General features: G+C 43.9%; 1 protein-coding gene across 1 annotated transcript in view; it reads right to left on the reverse strand.

Annotated features, from left to right (window-relative positions):
- PRSS3 (serine protease 3) overlaps positions 1-22,217 on the reverse strand; it is a 48,423-nt gene extending 26,206 nt beyond the window's left edge. Inside the window, 2 exon segments of the mRNA XM_003829781.5 lie at positions 21,987-22,080; positions 22,083-22,217. Of these exon segments, the coding sequence (XP_003829829.5) occupies positions 21,987-22,080; positions 22,083-22,202 (214 nt within the window). The 5' untranslated portion in view covers positions 22,203-22,217.
- Positions 22,218-22,318: the final 101 nt, after the last annotated feature.

Raw genomic sequence — 22,318 nt, forward strand, 5'->3', positions numbered from 1 at the left:
TGATGCCATTTGGCTGTAGTTAAAAGTAAAACTTGATATGGTGCTTTAAAAAAATAAAGCAGTAATTTTCCCTTATTTTAGAGGGGGGAAAGCAGGAAATGGTGAAAGAAGAGATGTCCAGATGAATGGAAGGATCAGAAAAAGGGGGAAGGTGAATTTTGTTTTTCTCCTCGAGTGCCTAGGCTTGGCAACCAGCACTCTCTAACATTACGTTGCTCCCACAGGTGGAGAGTTAAAGCAAATGTCTCCCAGTTTGTGGCGGCAGACACAAAATATATAGATCCCAAATACCCCAGAGAGCTTGGGCCTCTACTCAAGTTCCAACCACGTGTTTGAATGAATAAATTATATTTTATCTTTACTATGAGATGCTATATAACCATTAAAAAGAATGAATTGGAGGTATCCCAGCTGTCCTAGAAGGTTTTTCATGAGATGTTGGCGAGACAAGCAAGAAGAGCGACAAGAGCGAAACTCCGTCTCACAAAAAAATTAAAATAAAATAAAATTAGTATAATTAAAATTCTTTGTATCATTAAAATTCAGGCAACTCAGGCTCTGTCACAGTACAAGGTTAAGCCATTAGGTCATTCTTGAGTCCAATGGCTCACAACGGGGACTGGTGGTGGCACTCTGGCTTCTCTGAGTGGAGACCAGGGACACTGCTGAACATCCTCCAAAGCACAGGATGGCCCCACAGCCAAGACTCTTGTGGCCCAGAGTATCAGCAATGTCGAGCCTGTGAGATCCTGCTCTCACCCAGGCCTGCTTCCCAAAGCCCTTTAAGTCCTGAAGGGAGAAGACAGCAGGCTGCCTTCTTTCTGTTATTTAAATCCCACTTAACTCCCTCTTAGAGCATGTTCTTCTCCCTTTAAGACTAGCCCGGGGGCTGCGCGCGGTGGCTCACGCCTGTAATCCCAGCACATTGGGAGGCTGAGGTGGGTGGATCACCTGAGGTCAGGAATTCGAGACCAGGCTGGCCAACATGGTGAAACCCCATCTCTACTAAAAATGCAAAAATGAGCTGGGCATGGTGGCGGGCACCTGTAGTCCCAGCTAATCGGGAGGCTGAGGCATGAGAATAGCTTGAACCCAGGAGGCAGAGGTTACAGTGAGCTGAGATTGAGCCACTGCACTATAGCCTGGGTGATAAAGCAAGATTTAGTTTCAAAAAAAAAAAAAAAAAAAGAAACTAGCCTGGATAACATGGTGAAACTCCATTTCTACCAAAAAAAAAAAAAAAAAAAAAAAAAAAGAAAAGAAAAGAAAAGAAGAGAAAAAAAATTAGCTGGGTGTGGTGGTACGTGCCTGTAGTCCCAGCTACTCGGGAGGCTGAGGCTGCAGTGAGCCATGATTATGTCACTGCACTCCAGCCTGGGCAACAGAAGAGACCCTGTCTCAAAAAAAAAAAAAAGAAAAAAACAAAACCCAGTGCAGTGGCTCATGCCTGTAATCCCAGCACTTTGGGAGGCTGAGGCGGGCGGATTGCCTGAGGTCAAGAGTTCAAGACCAGCCTGGCCAACATAGTGAAACCCTGTCTGTTACTAAAAATACAAAAATCAGCCGGGCGTGGTGGTGGGCACCTGTAATCCCAGCTACTCAAGAGGCTGAGGCAGGAGAATCTCTTGAACCCAGTAGGCAGAGGTTGCAGTGAGCTGAGATCGCGCCACTGCACTGCAGCACTCCAGCCTGGGAGACAGAGCAAGACTCCATCTCAAAACAAAAAAAAAAAAGGAAAAGAAACCCCTCACTCTCACCAGTCTTCTCCTTCCCCAGCCCCATCTACATGTGGTGGAGACCAGCCAGGGCTGGTCTTAAAGGGAGAAGAGCATGCTCTAAGAGGGAGTAAGTGGGATTTCAATAACAAAGAAAGAAGGCAGCCTGTTCTCTTCTCTCTTCAGGACTAAAGGGCTTTGGGAAGCAGGCCTGGGTGAGAGCAGGATCTCACAGCCTCGGCATTGCTGATACTCTGGGCCACAGGGGTCTTTGTTGTGGGGCTGTCCTGTGCATTGCAGGGTGTCCAGCAGGCAGCTACCAGTCATTTTATATTTCTACAGGTTTGCCTTTCAATTCATAAATTGAATTATATAATATGTGGCCTTTTGTGACTGGCCCTTTCTGTTGGCACGATATTTCCCAGGTTTCTCCATGTTGTAAGCATGAATCAGCACTGAGTCCTTTTGATGGCTGAATGGTACTTCGTTGTGTGGGTACACCACATATACTGGTTGCTAGGGCTGGTAACACAGTACCACACACTGGGCAGATTAAACAATCATTTACATTCTCAGTTCTGGAGGCCTCTCTCCTTGGGTTGGAGGTGGCCATCTTCTCTCAGTGTCCTCACATAGTCATCCTCTTGTGTGTGTCTGTGTTCTTATGAGGACATTACTCATACTGCATTTGGGCCCCACCCTAATGATCTCATTTTAATTTAATTACTTCTTTAAAGATCTTATCTCAAAAGAGTCACATCCTGAGGTACTGGGAGATAAGACTTCAACATTTGAATTTGGAGAGAGCACACTCAGCCCATAACACCCTGTCCTCTGCTCCCTGAAAATCCATGTCGTTCTCATATGCAAAATACACTCATCCCCATCCCAACAGTGCCAGAAGTCTTAACCCAGACCAGCATCAACTGTAAGTCCAAAATCTCATGTAAGTATCGTCTAAACCAGGTATGGGTGAGATTTGAGGTATGGTTCATCCTGAGGCAAAATTCTTCTCCAGCTGTGAACCTTTACGACCAGACAAGAAATTATCTGCTTCCCAAACAGGACAGGCAGAGCATAGACATTTCTAGTTTAAAAGTGGGACATTGGAAAGAAGAAAGTGGTCATGGATCTCCTGTCCTGGAACCTGGTAGGGCAAATTCCGTTCAATTTTTTTTTTTTTTTTTTGAGACAGAGTTTCATTTCACCCTTGTCGCCCAGGCTGGAGTGCAGTGGCACAATCTTGGCTCACTCCAACCTCTGCCTCCTGGGTTCAAGTGATTCTCCTGCCTCAGCCTCCCAAGTAGCTGGGATTACAGGCATGAGCCACCATGCAAGGCTATTTATATGAGACAGGATTTCACCATGTTGCCCAGTCTGGTCTCCAACTCCTGATCCACCTGCCTCAGCTTCCCAAAGTGTTGGGATTACAGGCGTGAGCCACCGCGCCCAGCCCAATTCCAAGGCTTGAGAATAATCCTTTTTAGCTCAGTGTTCTGTTGACTGGGTCCACAGGGTGGCCCTGCCTTCCAGGGCCATCACCCTGATTCCTCTACCCTAAATGGTGGCCCCAACCCTTGGTCCTGGGCTGGGGCATCCTGGCCTGCTGAAACCAAGGAAATGGCACCAGTCCTGCCCCTGAATCTGTGTGCCCTGGGCCCAAGGTGGCAGTAGCAACCTGGCAGATCTCTGAACTAGCTTCAGGGTCATTCTTCTCTTTCCTTTAAGGATAACTCATGATCATAGCCATATCGCTGTACTGGCTGGTCCTGCAGAATTCCAGAAGTCTGAGAATCTTCCTTCATTTCTTCCTATTTCTGTCTCCTTTGGTCCAAACTGGCAATGTCTGCTGGTATAAATTCTCAAAAACCTTGTTAGCCTCCTATGCAATCCATAGGGGGCGAGGCCATTTGACAAGAGGGCCCTCCACAGATGTTCCTGGGAAAACCACATCTCTGTTCCCGACTTGCTGAGTTGGTTGACTGTATCCATGCATCACATTGGCCATCTTTTCAGATGGGGGTTCAGCCACACCCTTGGTCTTTTCTCCAGAATGTGCTTTCTCATTTTTTGTAGAATGGATAGACTGAGAGTTTTCCAAAAGTTTTGGTTCCTTTTTTTCTAAAAATTCCTTTTTTAGTTTATCTCTCTCCTCTCATATTTTACTATGAGCAGCAAGAAGAAATCAGGCCACCTTCAGTATTTTGCTTAGAAATCTCCTCAGCTAAATATCCAAGTTCATCATTTGTAAGTTCTGCTTTCCATGAAACATGAGAATCCAATTCAACAAATTTCTTTGCCACTGTATAACAAGGTCCATCTTTCTTCTAGTTTCTAATACCATGTTCTCATTTCTGTCCAAGTTCTCACCAGAAGTACCTTTAACATTCATATTTCAACCAACATGCTGTTCCTGATGATACATGTATTCTCTAAGATGATAGACGCATTTTCTTTTTCTTTTTTCTTTTTATTTTTTGTGGAGACGGAGTTTCTCTCTGTCACCCAGGCTGGAGTGCAGTGGCATGATCTTGGCTCACTGCAACCTCTGCCCCCCGGGCTCAAGCAATTATCCTGCCTCAGCTCCCCGAGTAGCTGGGACTATAGGTGCATGCCACCACACCTGGCTAAGTTTTGTATTTTAGTAGAGATGGGGTTTCACCATATTGGCCAGGCTGGTCTCAAACTCCTGACCTCAGGTGATCCACCTGTCTTGGCCTCCCAGAGTGCTGGGATTACAGGTGTGAGCCACAGTGCCCAGCTGATAGGTGCTTTCTCTACAGCTCTGTTCTTTCTTTCTCAGTCCTCACTGGAATCACCTCCAATGTCCACATTTCTGTTGTTGTTTTTTTTTTTTCCTTTGAGTCTCGCTCTATTGCCCAGGCTGGAGTGCTGCGGTGGTGCTATCTCAGCTCACTGTAACCTCTGCCTCTCAGGTTCAAGCAATTCTTCTGCCTCAGCCTCCTGAGTAGCTGGGATTACAGGCACATGCCACCACGCCTGGCTAATTTTTGTATTTTTAGTAGAGACGGGGTTTCACCATGTTGGCCAGGCTGGTCTTGAACTCCTGACCTCAAGTTATCCACCTGCCTCAGCCTCCCAAAGTGCTGGGATTACAGGCGTGAGCCACAGCGCCCAGCTAATGTCCACATTTCTATCAACAGTCTCTTTAAGGCAATGTAGGCCTTTTCCAACATGCACCTCCAAACTCTTCCAGCCCTTACTCACTGTTTAGTTCCAAAGCCACGTCTGCTCACCAGCACCCTATTTCTTGGTACCCAAATCTGTACTGGTTGCCAGGGCTGCTGTAACAAAGGCCCACAGACTGGGGGACTTAAACCACAGCCATTTATCTTCTAACAGTTCTGGAAGCTGGAAGTCTGAGACCAATGCGTTGGCAGAATGGGTTTCTTCTGAGGCCTCTCTCCTGGGCTTGCAGATGACCGCCTTCACCCTGTGTCTTCAGATGGTCTTCTTTCTGTGTGTGTCTGTGTCTAAAGTTCCTTTTTTTTTCAGACAGAGGTTCGCTCTTGTTGCCCAGGCTGGAGTGCAGTGGCACAATCTTGGCTCACTGCAACCTCCGCCTCCTGGGTTCAAGTGATTCTCCTGCCTCAGCCTCCTGAGTAGCTGGGATTACAGGTGTCTGCAACCACGCCTGACTAATTTTTTGTATTTTTAGTAGAGACGGGGTTTCACCATGTTGGCCAGGCTGGTCTGGAACTCCTGAGCTCAGGTGATCCACCCGCCTTGGCCTCCCAAAGTGCTGGGATTACGGGTGTGAGTCACCGCGCCCGGCCCTAAAGTTCCTCTTAAAGGATACCAGTCATATTGGATTACTGTCCTAATGACCTCATTTTAACTTGATTACTTCTTTAAAGACCCTGTCTCCAAACACAGGCATATTCTGAGGCACTGGAGGTGAGGACTTCATCACATACACTTGGAGGTGGGGGAGACAAAATTCTGCCCATAACGCCATATGTTATTTATCCATTCATCAATTCACACTTACATTTCCCTTTATTTTTTACATTTTCTGTTTATTTTTTGAGACAGAGTCTCCCTCTGTCGGGCCAGGCTGGTCTCGAACTCCTGACCTCAGGTGATCCACCTGCCTCAGCCTCCCAAATTGCTGGGATTACAGGTGTGAGCCACCAGGCTTGGCCAATTAACACATTTCCTTTTATAGATTTAATTACTAAATCACTGTGAAAAATAACTCTCAGGTGTATAACAAGCTACAACTATTTCAACAACTTTACTAAGTTTTTTTACTTTTTATTTCTGTGACAGTTTTTCCTGATGGCTCTGAAAGTCACCCTAAGATGGTTCTCCGTACTTTATTGCCATTACTCTTCTACTTAAAAAGAAAAAAAAATCCACCATGTAATTTACATACCATAAAATTTATCCTTTTAAGGTGTTTAATTTGGTATTTTTTGGTTTACTAACAGTTGTGCAACCATTATTGCTATCTAATTTTATATAAAATTACAACTATTCAATTTTAAAATGCTTTTACCAACCCCCAAAGAAATCCCATACACATTGATAGTCATTCCCATTTCCCGCCAGCACCCCCAGCCCCTGGCAATCAGTAATACGCTTTCCGTCTCTGTGGATTTGCCTAATTTAGACAGTTTATATAAATTAAATCATACAAGATGCAGACTCTATCCCTCAGCATAATGTTTTCAAGATTCATTCATGGTATAGCATGTATCAGCACTTCATTCCTTTATTTATTTATTTGAGACAGAGTCTTGCTCTGTCGCCCAGGCTGGAGTGCAGTGGTGCGATCTCTGCTCACTGCAAGCTCCACCTCCTCGGTTCACGCCATTCTCCTGCCTCAGCCTCCCGAGTAGCTGGGACTACAGGCGCCTGCCACCATGCCCAGCTAATTTTTTGTATTTTTAGTAGAAACGGGGTTTCACCGTGTTAGCCAGGATGGTCTTGATTTCCTGACCTTGTGATCCACCCACCTCGGCCTCCCAAAGTGCTGGGATTACAGGCGTGAGCCACCGCCCCCGGCTCCTTTTTTTTTTTTTTTTTTGAGACGGAATCTGGCTCTGTTGCCCAGGCTAGAGTGCGTGGCGTGGTCTCGGCTCACTGCAACCTCTACCTCCCGGGTTCAAGCGATTCTCCTGCCTCAGCCTCCCGAGTAGTTGGGATTACAAGCGCTCGCCAGTATGCCTGGTTAATTTTTATATTTATAGTAGAGATGGGGTTTCACCATATTGGCCAGGCTGATCTCGAACTGGTGACCTCGTGATCTGCCTGCCTTGGCCCCCAAAGTGCTGGGATTACAGGTGTGGGCCACCACGCCCGGCTACTTCATTCCTTTTTATGGCCAAATAATATTCCATTGTGTGGATGTGTCACATTTTATTTATTCACTTGTTAGTAGATGGACGTTTGAATTGTTATGAATAATGATGCTGTGAACAACTGCATGTTTTTGTGTGTATAGATGTTTTCATTTCTCTTGGATATGCAGTAGTCTCCCCTTATCCATGGATTTGCTTTCTGCAGTTTCAGTTACCTGCAGTCAACTGTGGTCCAAAACCATTAAATCAAAACTTCAAGAAACAAATAATTTAGAAATTTTAAATTGCACACCATTCTGAGTAGCATAAGGAAATTTCATGCCATCCCACCCTGGATATGAATCATCGCTTTCTCCAGCATAACCATTAGTCACTTAGTAAGCTGTCTGGATTATCAGGTTGACTGTCATGGTATCACAGTGCTTGTGTTCACATAACCCTTATTTTACCTAATGGCTCCAAAATGAAAAAGTAGCGATGCTGGCAGTTTGAATATGCCAAAGAGAAGTTGTCAAGTGTTTTGTTTAAGTGGAAACATGAAAGTTCTTAATAACGAAAGAAAAAAATAGTATGCTGAGGTTGCTAAGATCTACAGTAAAAATGAATCTTCATCCATGAAATTGTGAGCAGTATATTGTTGTAATTGTTCTAGTACACATATAGTTCTAATATAGTCCAACTATTATTGTTAATCTCTTACTATACCTAATTTATATAAGCTTTATCATAGGTATATACATCTAGGAAAAAACATAGTGTATATAAAGTTTGGAACTAACTATCCATGGTTTGAGCATCCACTGGGGGTCTTGGAACATATCCCCTGCAGATAAAGGGTGATGACTGTATACCTAGGAGTGGAATACTTGGTCAGATGGTAACTCTATGTTTAACATTTTGAGAAACTGTCAGACTTTTCAAAAGTGGCTAGACCCTTTCACAATCCCACCAGCAATGTGTTAGAGTTCCAGTTTCTTCACATCTTTGCCAACACTTGTTATGTCTTTTTTCATTTAGCCATTCTAGTGGGTATGAAGTGGTATTTTGTTGTTTTGTTTCCCTAATGATTAGTGATGTTGAGCATCTTTTCATGTGCTTATTGGGCACATGGAGAAATGCCTACTCAAATACATTGCCCATTTTAATTGGATTACTTGTATATTATTGAGTTGTAATAGTTCTTTGTTCTAGATACAGGTTTCTTAACAGATATATTATTTGCAAATATTTTCTCCCATTCTGTGAGTTGTCTTTTCTTGATGCTGTCCTTGAAGCACAGAAGCTTGTAATTTTGATGAAGTCCAATTTATCTGTTTTTTTCTTTTGTTTGTGCTTTTGACGTTATATCCAAGAAACCACTGCTTAACCAAAGGTCAGAAAACCCACTTCTATGTTTTCTTCTAAGAATTGTAGTTTTAGCTCTTATATTTATGTTTCTGATCTATTTATTTATTTTTTGAGACTGAATTTTGCTCATCTCCCAGGCTGGAGTGCAATGGTGCAATCTCGGCTCACTGCAACCTTCGCCTCCTACATTCAAGCGATTCTCCCGCCTCAGCCTCCTGAGTAGCTGGGATTACAGGAATGCGCCACCACACCTGGATAATTTTGTATTTTTAATAGAGACAAGGTTTCACCATGTTGGCCAGGCTGGTCTAGAACTGCTAACCTCAGGTGATTCAGCCTTGGCTTCCCAAAGTGCTGGGATTACAGGTGTGAACCACTGCACCTGACCTCTGATCTATTTTGACTTAACTTTTGTATATGGTGTGAGGTAGGAATCCAACTTTATTCTTTCACATGTGAATATCCAAGTGTCCCAGCCATTTGTTAATAAGACTATTCTTTTTCCCTATTGAATTGTCTTGGCATCTTGTCTATCCTTCTACTCTTAAAAGTAGATTTCATCAACTCTTTACAGAAGGACCTTGCCTATAGCCAGCTCAAACTGTGAATCAGAAGACTGATTAATTAAACTATTATGATTCACATAAAAATAATTTACTAGAGTATACAGACAACACTCATAACAATGAAAACAAAGGGAAGATTCTTATTCAGCCTGGAGGAAATAGGAGAAAGATTATAGAGGGTAGTGTCATGAAAGCTTCCTGGAAAAACACACAGGCATTAGTCAGGTAGTGTGGGCAGAGTTCTAGTCAGAGCAAATAACACATGCAAAGGCTGAGAGGCAGTTGCAGCCAATCGTCCATATGGTGGGAGTGAACTAGATAATGTCACTTACTCTCTTTACCCTATATCATTTCCACCTTCTTTAGCAAGCAAAACCACATGTAATTCTCTTGCATGGATAGAATGCATTAAATCTTAAAATTTTGTTAGACTGGGACTGACCAAAAGAATATACTTAAAAGTAAAATCAAACAGACATTATGGTCCTATGTGCCCAAGAGTCTCAGGGAAAGGATAGAAACCAGCTCACACATGGGCCTTAGGAAGGCTGAGTTAGAAAAGACTTAAGTCAACTGTTATCTTAGTTTCAGTACATTCTATTTCCTACATCTTCCTAAAGGAAACCGAATTCCTAAATTTTCCTTTAAGGAGGAATATAGTCACATAATAGAATATGAACTATGTAGTGTCAGACCTAAGTTCAATCCTGGTTTTGCCACTTTTACTGGTAAGACCTTGGACAAGTTCTCTAATGTCTCTGAATCTCAGTACTCCTCCTTCTAAAACAGGGACATTAATACCACCTTGGAGGGATCCTGTGAGGCTTACCTGAAAATGTCTAGCAGCTGACTAGAATACATGTTTAATAAGTGTTAGCTTCCTCTCTAGTCTGGTGCTCGTACACTATTCCCGCAATAATAGGGGAGAGACTTGGGCTTCTCTCCTGGAAGAATATATTTTGACCTAAAGTTGCTGTTCTTTGCTTTTGAGTAGCTGACCCTAAATGGGCAGAATTACTGTTTAACATCACATAATCCTAGAGAGGGCAGTGGCTGAGCATAACTTTTTAATGGGAATGAGACATGTGTTTGGTCAGTAAGGAAGTAGGTTATAGGGTGATCATAGAATATTATTTTCATCGTTTTTGTACATTCTGAATCTGTCCTTGCCAGCACGAACTCTCAGGTGGCTTCTGGTCTGGGTTTGCTTTGGAATACCTGACTCAGCTTTTTGTAACTCTGCAAATAACAAGGTTAATACCTCTTCGTGTTCTATGAGCTGCTTAGTAACAGAATGCAGGGGATGCAGAGGGTTCTGTGTTGAAAGTCCTCCATTGCTCACAGGTGGATGTGACTGTGGCCGCAGTCCTGAACTTCAGTTAAGTCACGTCCCTGCTCTACAGTGGGCTCAGGGGCCTGAGGAGATCCAGAGTCTATCCCCGTCTTTAGAATTTGACAGCTACTGCCATCATTGTTATTTCCTGTATGGGAAGTTCTTTGGAACAGCACGGTCAGAAGGAGTAAGACCAGAAAGAGTCTGAAGCTTGTTCTGGCACGATTTCACCATGATATGGAACACAATTACTATGAAAAAGAACTCTGTTACCTCCCAGCTCATTTTGGTTCCTGATCAGAAGATAGTCTGAGCCCCGATGTCTCTCTCTTTCTAAAATTTTCCATATGAGCCAATTAAATACAGGATTCTTCTGGGTGCTAAGGAAATAATATAATGGATAATGATAAAATGAATAGTTTTATCTGCAAGGAGTTTATAATCTAGTAGAGAGCTGTATACAGTCAGGTGCCGCATAATGCCATTTTGGTTAATAACAGACGGCATGTATGATAGTGGCCCCATAAGATTATAATACCTTTTTTTTTTTCTTTTTTTTGAGACAAGGTCTCACTCTGTCACCCAGGCTGGAGTGCAGTGGCACGATCTCAACTCACTGCAACCTCCGTCCCCAGGGTTCAAGTGATTCTCCTGCCTCAGCTTCCTGAGTAGCTGGGACTACAGGTGTGCACCACCACGCTTGGCTAATTATTTTATTTTATTTTATTTTTGAGGCGGAGTTTCGCTCTTGTTGCCCAGGCTAGAGTGCAATGGCGTGATCTCAGCTCATGGCAACCTCCACCTTCCGGGTTCAAGCTATTCTCCTGTCTCAGCCTCCCCAGTAGCTGGGATTACAGGCATGCACCACCACGCCTGGCTAATTTTGTAATTTTAGTAGAGGCAGGGTTTCTCCATGTTGGTCAGGCTGGTCTCGAACTCCCAACCTCACACGATCTGCCTGCCTCCACCTCCCAAAGTGCTGGGATTACAGGTGTAAGCCACTGCGCCTGGCCATAATACCGTATGTTTAATGCATGTTTTCCATGTTTAGATACACACATACTTACCACTGTGCTATAACTGCCTACAGTGTGCGGTACAGTAACGTGCTGTACAGGTTTGAAGTCAATTCTTGGAAAAAGTGCTCGCGCCTACAGACTCCCTTCAGCATCTGCTAACAGTGCGTATGCTCAGTACTGACAGTATACACCGCATAGCCTAGATGTGTAGTAGGCTATGCCATTTGGGTTTGTATAAGTAAACTCTAGGATGTCCACACAACAAAATCGCCTAACAACCCATTTCTCAGAACATGTCCCTGTTGTTAAGTGCCACATGACAATACTTGTGAAAGACTGATTGTCCTGGGACGTACTGGTAGCAGGCCTAGCACATAGCACACAAAGTGGGTAACTCTCACCTGAGAAACTGGGTAGGCCTCACAGAGGGGGAGGCATTTGATCTGGGCCTTTCTTCAAACTGTCATGAAAATTAGGCAGTTTTGCTGGATCCTGAATTCGAGGTTGAAAAACAAATTGGACTAAATTCTATTTTCTCACTATCTAACAAGAACACTGGCCACTGAGTCAGAATACCTGGGTCCCAGCCTGAATGCTGCTAGGAATTTACTCTGTGACCTTGAACAAGACACATTGCCTCTCAGGGTCCTAATTTTTTTTTTTTTTTTTTTTTTTGTGACAGAGTCTTGCTGTGTCCCCCAGACTGGAGTGCAGTGGCATGATCTCGGCTCACTGCAACCTCCACCTTCTGGGTTCACGGCATTCTCTGGCCTCAACCTCCTGAGTAACTGGGACTATAGACGCCCGCCATCACACCCAGCTAATTTTTTGTATTTTTAGTAGAGATGGGGTTTCACTGTGTTAGCCAGGATGGTCTCGATCTCCTGACCTCATGATCCGCCAGCCTCGGCCTCCCAAAGTGCTGGGATTACAGGCGTGAGCCACCGCACCCGGCCTCTTTATTTGTTAAATAGGGAGTTTGGAAGAGGGACTCTCCATGGCTCTTCCAAATTCTGAAACCCCTTTATGTCTTTGCTCCTCATTAATACATCATAAAAACAAAATGCAGAAGTTGGAGCAAGTTTTAGTCATGGAGAAAGGAGGATGAAACTAAGGCTATGGCTATTACCTACAAAGAAGCAGTTACCAGTTGCCACCTCAGCATACATTAGAGTGAAAGGACATCTCTGGACTTCAAAGGTGGGCTTAGTTTTCAAACAACCAAAAAAAAAAAAAAACCTTACATATATTTCAGTAATTAACACTATCCTTAACTCAGCCATGTGAAAGAATACATTTAGTTCAGAATTCTCTTTCTGGGTGCTCAAGGAAAATAATGGAAAGATCACTCCAAAGTCATGGAGTCAAATTTCCGAGATGCCAGGCCACTAAGGAACATTTCTTCAAGGCTTGGGCTCTCTGCCTTCTCCACCTCTTAGAAAAAGTGCTCAAGCTTACAGACAGACTCCTTCCTTCCTTCCCTCAGCATCCACTGCCAGTGGGCTTGTTCAGCACTGACATTAGTGAGCAGGCAGAGGCTGGGCCTTCCACTTTACTCAACAATCCTCCTTGCATAAGCCCTTACTTCCGTTTCCTCTTCCCCTTGCAAGAACTCTCATGCACACCCATGGATTAATCACCACTTGCACAGTGGTGACTCCCACAACTTCATCTCTAGCTCTGACCTTGTCTCTAAGTCTCAGACTCATAGATCCAACAACCTGCTGAATAGACAGACATGCACATAAACATACAGATGTTTCTTAGACACCTCAAGTCAGTATGTCCAAGACTGAATTCACCATCTTTTTTTCCCCACCAAATCGGCTTCTCTTCTCATATCCCAAACTTGGGTGATGGCTTAACGTCCAGTCACCCAGAAAGCCAGAATCCTGGGAGTCATTCTGGACTCTTCTCCCCTCACCATTGCCCCCAAAGACACCAAAATTCTGCTAAATTTGCTTCCCCAAGTATCCTGGTATTTTGTCTTTCCCTTCTGTGCCTGCAGCAATGATCTCATTTGGGCTCTCATTGTCTTTTTCCTAAACACTGCGAGGCCTCTAGTCCTGCTGTCCATGAATTCTTCTTCCACCCCGCAGCCCATCATCCACCTTCCGTGTATATCTGACTACCCTACTGGAGGATGGAAAATGTTCCATTGGCTAACCAGCAGCCTGTGGAGGGGTCCACATCCCCTTGCATTGTGTATATCTGAATGTGGCTCCTCTCCAGCGTCACCTCCCAATTCTTCCCACCGTGAACCTGACAGTGTCCCCTTTGCTGATGTTGTCCCCTCTAAATTGCATGTCCTTTTCATTCCTCTGACTTGGTTTCCGTTTTTAGGCCTTATCTCCTGCAGGAAGCCTCTGTGAGTCTCCAGGCTGGGCTAAGTGCCCCACCTGTGTGTTTTCAAAGGACCTTATACATACCATGATTTTTATCACTTACCATGTTATATTAAAATTATATAGTGACATATGTCTTGCCCATTAGTCTACAGAATCTTCAAGAGCAGAGACCTTATCATCTCCATCATAAACTAGCACAAGCTTGATATATAATAATAGTTCTTAAACTGAACTGAACTGATGAGCTTAGCCTTAATCTTGAATCAAGAGAACACCATCTCCTAAATCTAGCCATTGGTAAAATTGTTGGTACCATCACTATTTTCGTACAATTCTTAGAGCTAGGTAAGTCCTTTGATTTCTACTACTGTGTCTCACAGACTAGCATATGTGCGAATCCTCTCCCCCTAGATGATATCTGAAATCACAAGATGAACATAATCCTGGAGTATCAATTTCACCTGAAGATTCTGGAAAAATGATTTTCATTTGAAAACAGATACAGACATATTTTGGGGTAGCATAACTTTTTTAGTATTAAGAGAGACTGCACTTATGTCAGGCTGTTCTCAGCCAAGTCTCCAGGTCCCTGGGAGTTTAGATTCTATTGTTAGTGCTGATGATTAAGAAACACTAATCTACAGATCACTGTTTTGCACTGTAGTTTAGTTACTGTTCTAAAGCCTCCCACAGAGAAATAAACAGCCCCAGTGAGACCAGAGCAGGAGCTGTCTCAGTAATGGCCAGAAGAGAGAGACTTTCATCATGGGTCTGAGTTAGGTTTGAAAAGATGTCTGTCTGATTGACAGGTAGGTATTCTGAAATCAGCACAACAATGTGCTTTGTATAATGTATAAAATATGCCAGATTGTAGATCAATGTAGGGGAGGAGGCAGAAAAATGACCATTAGAACAGATCAAAGAGAAGCTCTGGATCAAAGTAGAGGCCGATCAAAGACACTGGAAGGAAGGGAAGGGCACTACAGTCAAGGGATGGAACACGAGGAAAAAAATAATCCAAACTGAACTGTGGCTCAGGAGGGACTCGATGCAGGGTGGTTGGTGATAACCTAAGAAATAATTAGATATTTAGTAAGGTGATATGGGAGTTTTGAATCCTGGAAATTCTACTTAGAGTCCTAGTAGCTAGAGATCTTTCAAGTTTGTTTTCTTATAGCTATTCCATACCATCAGATTTGAGAATGAGGTAGCATCATCCAAGAGGTGGTGACATAAAAGGACGTAAGAGAAACAGAGGAAATAGCAAGGGGACAGGTAGGAAGGGCTAGTTTAAAACAGATAATAGGGTCAATTTAAGTCAACTAACATTTATCAAGTGCCTATTATACATAAGGCACTGTTCTGGGTGATGGAGTTGCAGAGGTGACAAGCCTGGGCCCGTGCTGTCAGGGGGTTTGCAGTCTTTGTTGAAGTCGCCTAAGAAGGAAAAGCTAACAGCAAAAAATCCAGGGTCTAATGGGCAGGCTTTCCAAGTGAGAGGCCTTAGGAAGCTAAAGCAGGAACCATTCCTATCAAACGTAGTATCTGTTCCCTTCACGTGATCTAAACCTTTCCCAGGGGAAAAAAAAAAAAAAAAGATGAATCTGCTCCAAGTTTTGATGATCACCGTGGGGCTGTACAAGGGAAAAATTGCATGGATTTGGAGGGTGACCTTCAAGGGCAGAAATTCTGTCCCAAATTCTAGAGGTATTAGAAAAATGTTTTCCCAATATAATCGATATTTTGCAAATGGTTATCAAAAAGTAAATTAGTTGTACATGTATTCAAAGAGTTTTCATTCCCTGGTATCTCAGAGCTTTTTCAATAGAAAAGAAAACGTGGAGAACATCAGCAACTTCAAAGTGGAGGCCGAGTCAAGGACACATTTCCCATTTTGAATCCTAGACCTCCACCTATCCACCTTACAACAAGAACCTCTGCTGTTAAGCAGATGACATAATACATACATCTAAGTTATTATGTGACTTTTCTCAAACAGGAATAAATGGCTAGAAATGAGATCTTTCTACAGAGAAACCCATTATATGTACTAGAAAGCACTAGAGACAGACGATAAGCCATCAAGAAGGCTTTCTCTGCCTAACCACCCTACAGTGAAGCCAGCCAACTTACAAACCATGCTCACAGATGACGCACAGCATCCCTAAACATGTATAAAACTTCCAACATGAAAGGCAGGCCAAAAGCAACATTAAAAGTCACTTTGAAAATAGACACAGACATTGTAGGTAGCTGAAGAAAACTTTTAAAATGTAGAAAAAGTACTGAGTTAATATTCTCAGAGAAATAAGAGAAGATACTGCATTCATGAAATGAGAACAGGATACGGTAAAAACCATTTAGAAGACCACACCTCTCGCCAATAAAAGCTCCTGATAATTAAAAATGTAATGGTAGAATGTAGACATTTAATAGCAGTGTTGGAAGATTTATTAGAACTAAAAAACATGGGATTTTTTTTAAATAAAAAAGATAAAATCACAAGACAAATCCAAGAGATCCCATTTGCAGATTCAGTCTAAGTAATTTAAGTTTCAGAAAGAAAGAACGAGAAAATTATATAACAGAAGAAAACCACTCAGAACCGAAGAATGTAATTTTTGGATTGAAAAGACCTATAAAATACCTAGGACAGTGACTGATACCTCCCTGTATCTCCCTGCCAAAAAACCCCACCCCAACATTAAATAACAGCATCATGAAATATCAGAATATGAACAACAAAGAAAACCCTACAAATGCCCAGAGATTAAAACAAAATACAAGGGATCAGGAATTAGAATGGCATCAGCTTCTCAACAGCACCGTAAGAAAATAGAATAAAATAGAGAAATGTTTTCAAAATTCGGACAGGAAATGATTTCTGATTAATATCCCATACCCAGCCAAACCAGCAATCAAGTGTGAAGGAAGAAAAGTGACATCTTAAATGGGCACAAGCTCAAAAAGCAACCGCGTCTTATGGGGCCTGAATCTTAGACACTTTTGGGAGCCTTCTTTAAGAAAAAGGCGTAAAATTACAAAAACTGTACATAATTGGGTATGAAAGTACATATGTATTCCACAAGAGATGGCCTAGACAGAAAAAAAAAGTGCGTATGTATGTATGTATTTAGAATGAGAAAATAAATCACAACAGACAGGGACCGTGGAGGTTCTAGACTCTGTCTTTTCAGATGTGCTTAGAAAATTTACCCCAAATGCTTCTTGATGGCAGCCTGGCTTTTCCTCCCCACTCAACAGCTCCATGCAATTAGTAGCACTCAGAGGGCCCCCATGAGTTTCCTTGGCTCCAGGAAATGAGTTCTTGGAGATGAGTTCTCAAACAAACAACTAAAGAAAATGTAGCAATTCCTACACCCCATTCCATGGGGTGGGGGGAAAGACTGGTCAAGAAGGGAATGTAAAGATCATGGTGTATCATGTGCCTTAGTTGGGAATAATATACACACCAAACATTGACATATCAAAAATTTAGGATATAACCATATTGGGAACTTAAAAGAAAGGGATGTGAAGGTGAGAGGGAGGGTGGGGGTGTAAAGGAGCAAACCCTCATCCTTCTTGGTAGGATGTCAATAGATGTTACCCAGAACTGGAAAAGAGAAGAAGAAATGGCCCGTATTTGCATGCTATTTAGGATCTGGTAATATCAGAAAAACACAACCCAAAGCATTGAAAGTAATTGCCACTAGGGTTCTATACTCAGTATAAACTCAGTAAAAACCTTCTACAACGAACGACTTCTAAGACTATACATTGATTTATGTTGACCAAAGTAGAAAATTAAAAAATAAAGTAATATCCTCAAGAGGAGTGAGGCAAAAAGCTAACGGAAATAAAATAAAGGCACTTCTGCTAAACTACCCGACATTCGGTGTTTCTCAAAATGTATTCCCGCAACCACCTGCCCTCAGATGACTTGGCGTGCCAGTCCATAATGGAGATTTATAGACCCAGCCCAGACCTACGTAATCAGCAGTTCTCAGAGTGGTCCTTGCACTCTACCATTTAAAAAAGTTCCTCTAGACCCACTGCATTACCCATTGCTTTTTAGTAAAACAAACAAAAAACCAAAACAAATAACAACCTATTTAGAGACAGGATCTATGACTCATAAAACACACTACGGCAGATGCTGCTAGCTGCCTACCCAATGTTCATTCTCCCCCCTGCCTTATTAACAAAATTCCTATTTTGTTATTATTATTATTTTTTGAGATGGAGTTTTGCTCTTGTTGTCCAGGCTGGAGTGCAAGTGGCATGATCTCGGCTCACTGCAACCCCTGCTTCCTGGGTTCAAGCGATTCTCCTGCCTCAGCCTCCTGAGTAGCTGGGACTACAGGCGCCTGCTAGCACGCCTGGCTGATTTTTTGTGTTTTTAGTAGAGATGGGGTTTCACCATGTTGGCCAGGCTGGTCTTGAACTCCTGACCTCAGGTGATCCACCCGCCTTGACCTCCCAAAGTGCTAGAATTACAGGCGTGAGCCACTATGCCTGGCCCAAAATTCTTATTTTGATGTATTGGCAACGTGTCTGTCTAAAACACTAGATTCTCTCAGGTTCCCTCACTGTTAACAGTGTGTATGTGATATGGTTCTGGCCACTGACATGTAAGAAGTCTTTTGGGGTGGGCTACCAGAAAAGCTATTATTATTATTATTTGTTATAAAGAAGGATAAGCCAGGCGTGGTGGCTCACATCTGTAATCCCAGCACTTTGGGAGGCCGAGTGGGGCAGATCACAAGGTCAGGAGTTCAAGACCAGCCTGACCAACATGGTGAAACCCCGTCTCTACTAAAAATACAAAAATTAGCTGGGCATGGTGGTGCACACCTGTAATCCCAGCTACTCGGAGGCTGAGGCAAGAGAATCACTTGAACCTGGGAAGCAGAGGTTGCAGTGAGCTGAGATTGTGCCACTGAGCGAGACTCCGTCTCAAAAGAAAGAAAGAGATGAGAGAGAGACAGAGAGAGAAAAGAAAAGAAAAGAAGAGAGAAAAGAAAAAAAAGACAAGACACGACTCTTCTGGAGCATGCCTCTGCCCGTCTTTCTGCTGCAACTTGGGGAAGTGAGGATGAGAGCTCCATGCTAAGGAGGGTGGTGCGGGAAGACACAAGGAGCCTGTCTTAGATGAGTTCATATCGGAACCCCTTTCCCAGCCCCAGCCTTCTCACCTCCAGACTTCTCCTTCTCTGAGAAAAACAAACTCCTTACTTGTTTAAGCCGCTGTAGTAGGGTTTTCTGTTCTTGTAGCTGAATGAACTTCTAATGACATCTCACACTTTTTCAGATGTTTATCTGACATATTGACCACATTTTATGTATGCCTGCTATGGGCACTGTGCTAGGAATAAGACAAGTAAAGCTCTGTTTGTCATGGAACCAGGAGAACAGTTAGAACAGAAGTTAGAACTTTAGCCACTATAATAACGGCTATAGTTAGAACAGAAGGTACATAGGCATTTCAGGCCAGGATTCAGGGAGGTTATGTTTGCTGTCACAGACCTCAAACCAAAAGAGTACATCGAAATAAGTCACTGGATTTATACATTTGGCAAATTCTCAAGGGACCACATGACAGAAGGAGCAATAATCTGAACATTGTTTTTAGCTGTAATTCTCCAATGAAGTAGATTTGGGGAAGCAACATGAGGTACTTGCTTTATTTTTCTTAAATCCGGTTTTTTTCTTTGAAAAACCACAACATTGGACTTGACAGTCTTTAAGGTTATACCCAGCTCTAAGATATTTTTGTAATTATATGGAACAAAGATGGGAATGAAATATACCAAACGAGAGTTTCTAAATTTAGATTCTGACAGTTCAAGTCAGAAAACATATTAAGTGTTCAGGAAAAACAAATCACAACCTTCCATCACAAAATTCAGCAAGAACAACAAAAACCACTCCAGAGGCAGCTGTGGTATTCTGGAAGGAATGCTGGTTTGAGTTCCGGCTCTGCCATTTAATTACTGGCTAACCCTGGACCACATACACAATATCTCTGTTTCCATCTCCTCATTTTTGAAATACGGATTCTAATCTTGCCTGAACAGTGCTGTTTACAAACATCGCCTTGTGCTCTATAAAGCCCCATTATGATTTCAACAACCAGCAAGATAATGGCTTATGATATCTAAGTCCTGGCAAGGAGAATGCGGGTGTGTACCTTGCTATATTCAGTTGAACTCTGCATCACATACAGAAGGCTGATAGACCCTTTAGCTTTCCTTTTTCCTCCAGCGGTGTAGTTTGTGGTCATTTAATTTGTACACAAAAGAACAGAAAAGAGAGATAAAATTCGCTAAAATTCAGATAGTCTCTTTGTGTTTGTTTCTAGCCTCAGTGAAGGTTTCGGGGAGAGGGCTGGCTGGTTAAAAGGGTAGAAGCTTAAGAGTTCAAAGAAAGTGTGAGGAGGACAGCACTCACCTGTGGCCTCTAATTGTTCATATTCAGTATGGTCTCATACTGGGAATAATCTAGTGTTTGTCTTATGATCTGTCTACAGAAACAAATATGGAATGTGTCTATAAGTACCACTAGTTGACACACTAGTGACTTTAATTCTCTTACAATAAAATGTTTTGCAATAGCAAGGACTTTGGCTAGGGGAGTGACTCTGTGTGGTGAAACTGTCCTCACCCATTTTACATTTGAGGAAAAGAGAATCTTTTGATCACACCCAACACAGTTAACATCTGTACTTTGAACAGCTAAGTATAGCAGCTGATGTTTAACTGAAGGTAGGGGGGAGATGAGAAACAGAAACAACTGGTGCCAAATGTGAGATTCAATAACTTCGCCTCGGCCATCACAACCAACATCAACCAGAAGGGTGCGGGAGGAACTCACGGAATAAATGGGAACAGGTGTGGCCTGAAGATAAGTAAGTGGGGGCACTGTTTCCATCTTCATGAAGATGTGAGAGGAAATCAAAGCTCTTTAAAAAGAAGGAAATGGAATGCTTGGCTCCTGTAATATCAGAACAAATAATGCACAGCCAGAGGTCATGCCTCACCTTTTGCTTATCTCAGGCACCTCTGCTTGTAAAATCAGTGGGCCATATTCAATGAAACCTTCATTTCAGTTCCATATCTTTTCCCAGAAACCCCAGGAACAGAGGGAGCCAATATCCTTATTAAACCAAGAAGTTCGCAGTCACGAAGAGCTAAGTCTGACGCCACTGGGCCCCTACCTAACCACGTGTCCTGATTCTTTCCGTAATTTCCCACTGCACAACACCCAGGTTATACTGAAAATATAACACATCTGGTTAAAAACAGTACACGTTTCTCGTGAACAATAAGCCATCCTTTCTATAAAATGAGTGTAAAATTGCAGGTAAAATGCCGTTGGCAGGTCTGTTTGGAAGGCTATGCCACCCTAGGAGACAAAAAGGTGAGGGAGGAGGAAAACGGCAGACACGGCAGAAAGCAGTCGAAGAGAACGTGAAAGAAGTGGCCATTTCTGCAACTTTTAGGAGAGCTACCTGCCCTCAAATTTTGAAAGGGTTTCTATTTCTTAAAGTGCTCCGTTTCCCTGGCTGAAACTCACATCTTTCTTCCCTCTAGGGCTGGATCTAAGCTTCAGAGGTTGTTTCTCTGGCCCTAGACAGGGCCACCCCCGCAAATTTCTCCCCCACTGCGCCTGACATCCGCTTCCATCCATGGCTCCATTAACGGAAGCTAAGCCCTGTATCGGGGGACTTTATCCACCGCCCAGTGTTATTAGATTCCAGGCTTCCTGGCCTCAGGAAAGGATCTGGCTCATGTATTTGTGTATCGCAGCTAACAAGGAAAGGCAGTCGGGGTACCAGTGCCCAGAGCTATGTGAGCTGTGACTGGACACAGCTCAGGGGCCAGGTGGCATCCCTGGGGGCGCGCGTCCCCGGACTCACGGGGCAGACGGAGGCCCGGGGCTTCACACCTTCCCCTCACCCGGCAACGCGGCAGACCTGACTCGCGGGGGACTGAGCAATATTCATTCCAGGGCCGCGGCCAGCCGGACATAGGCACTCGGGGGCGGTGGGAGTAGTGTGCGCATCGGTGCCGCAGCCCGGAGGGGGCCCCAGGTGGGCTTCCGCGACACCAGGGCCCTCCATCCCCTCCCGTCCTCCCCTAGCGGAGCCTCCATCCCTGTCCCAGAGCCCCTCCCAGTCGGTATCCCCTCCCTGTCCGCGTACCCTCCCCCGCAGGTCCCATGCGAGTCGGAACCCCCTCTCCATTACAGCCCCGTTCCTTGGCGGGGCTCCCTCTCCCTTCGAGCCCTCCTCCAGGTTCAAGCCCCCTGCGGGTACTGACGTCTGACCTGTGCCCAGCGCCTCGCAGCCGTCTGCATCCCGCGCAGCGCGCCAAGTGCGTCCACCCAGAAGCGGGTGCAGCTCCAGGCCCGCCCCGCCCCGCCCCGCTGCGCCCCGCCCCGCTCCACTCCGCCAGGCCTGGCAGCCGCCAGCCCCTTTCCACACTTGACCGCCCTTCCCGGTCTCGGCCAGCGTGCGGGGCATCTGTCGTCAGGTCCGCACATCCTCCAGGCCCTTGACCTTCCCTTGGAGATGTCTCTGGCCCCGGAAACTCCCTAGGCTGTGTGCTTCAGGAGAGGCTGGTTCCTGAGTCACCCAGGAGGACTGCAACCAACCGGGA

This window comes from Pan paniscus, chromosome 11, assembly GCF_029289425.2.
Source record: "Pan paniscus chromosome 11, NHGRI_mPanPan1-v2.0_pri, whole genome shotgun sequence".
NCBI lineage: Eukaryota > Metazoa > Chordata > Mammalia > Primates > Hominidae > Pan > Pan paniscus.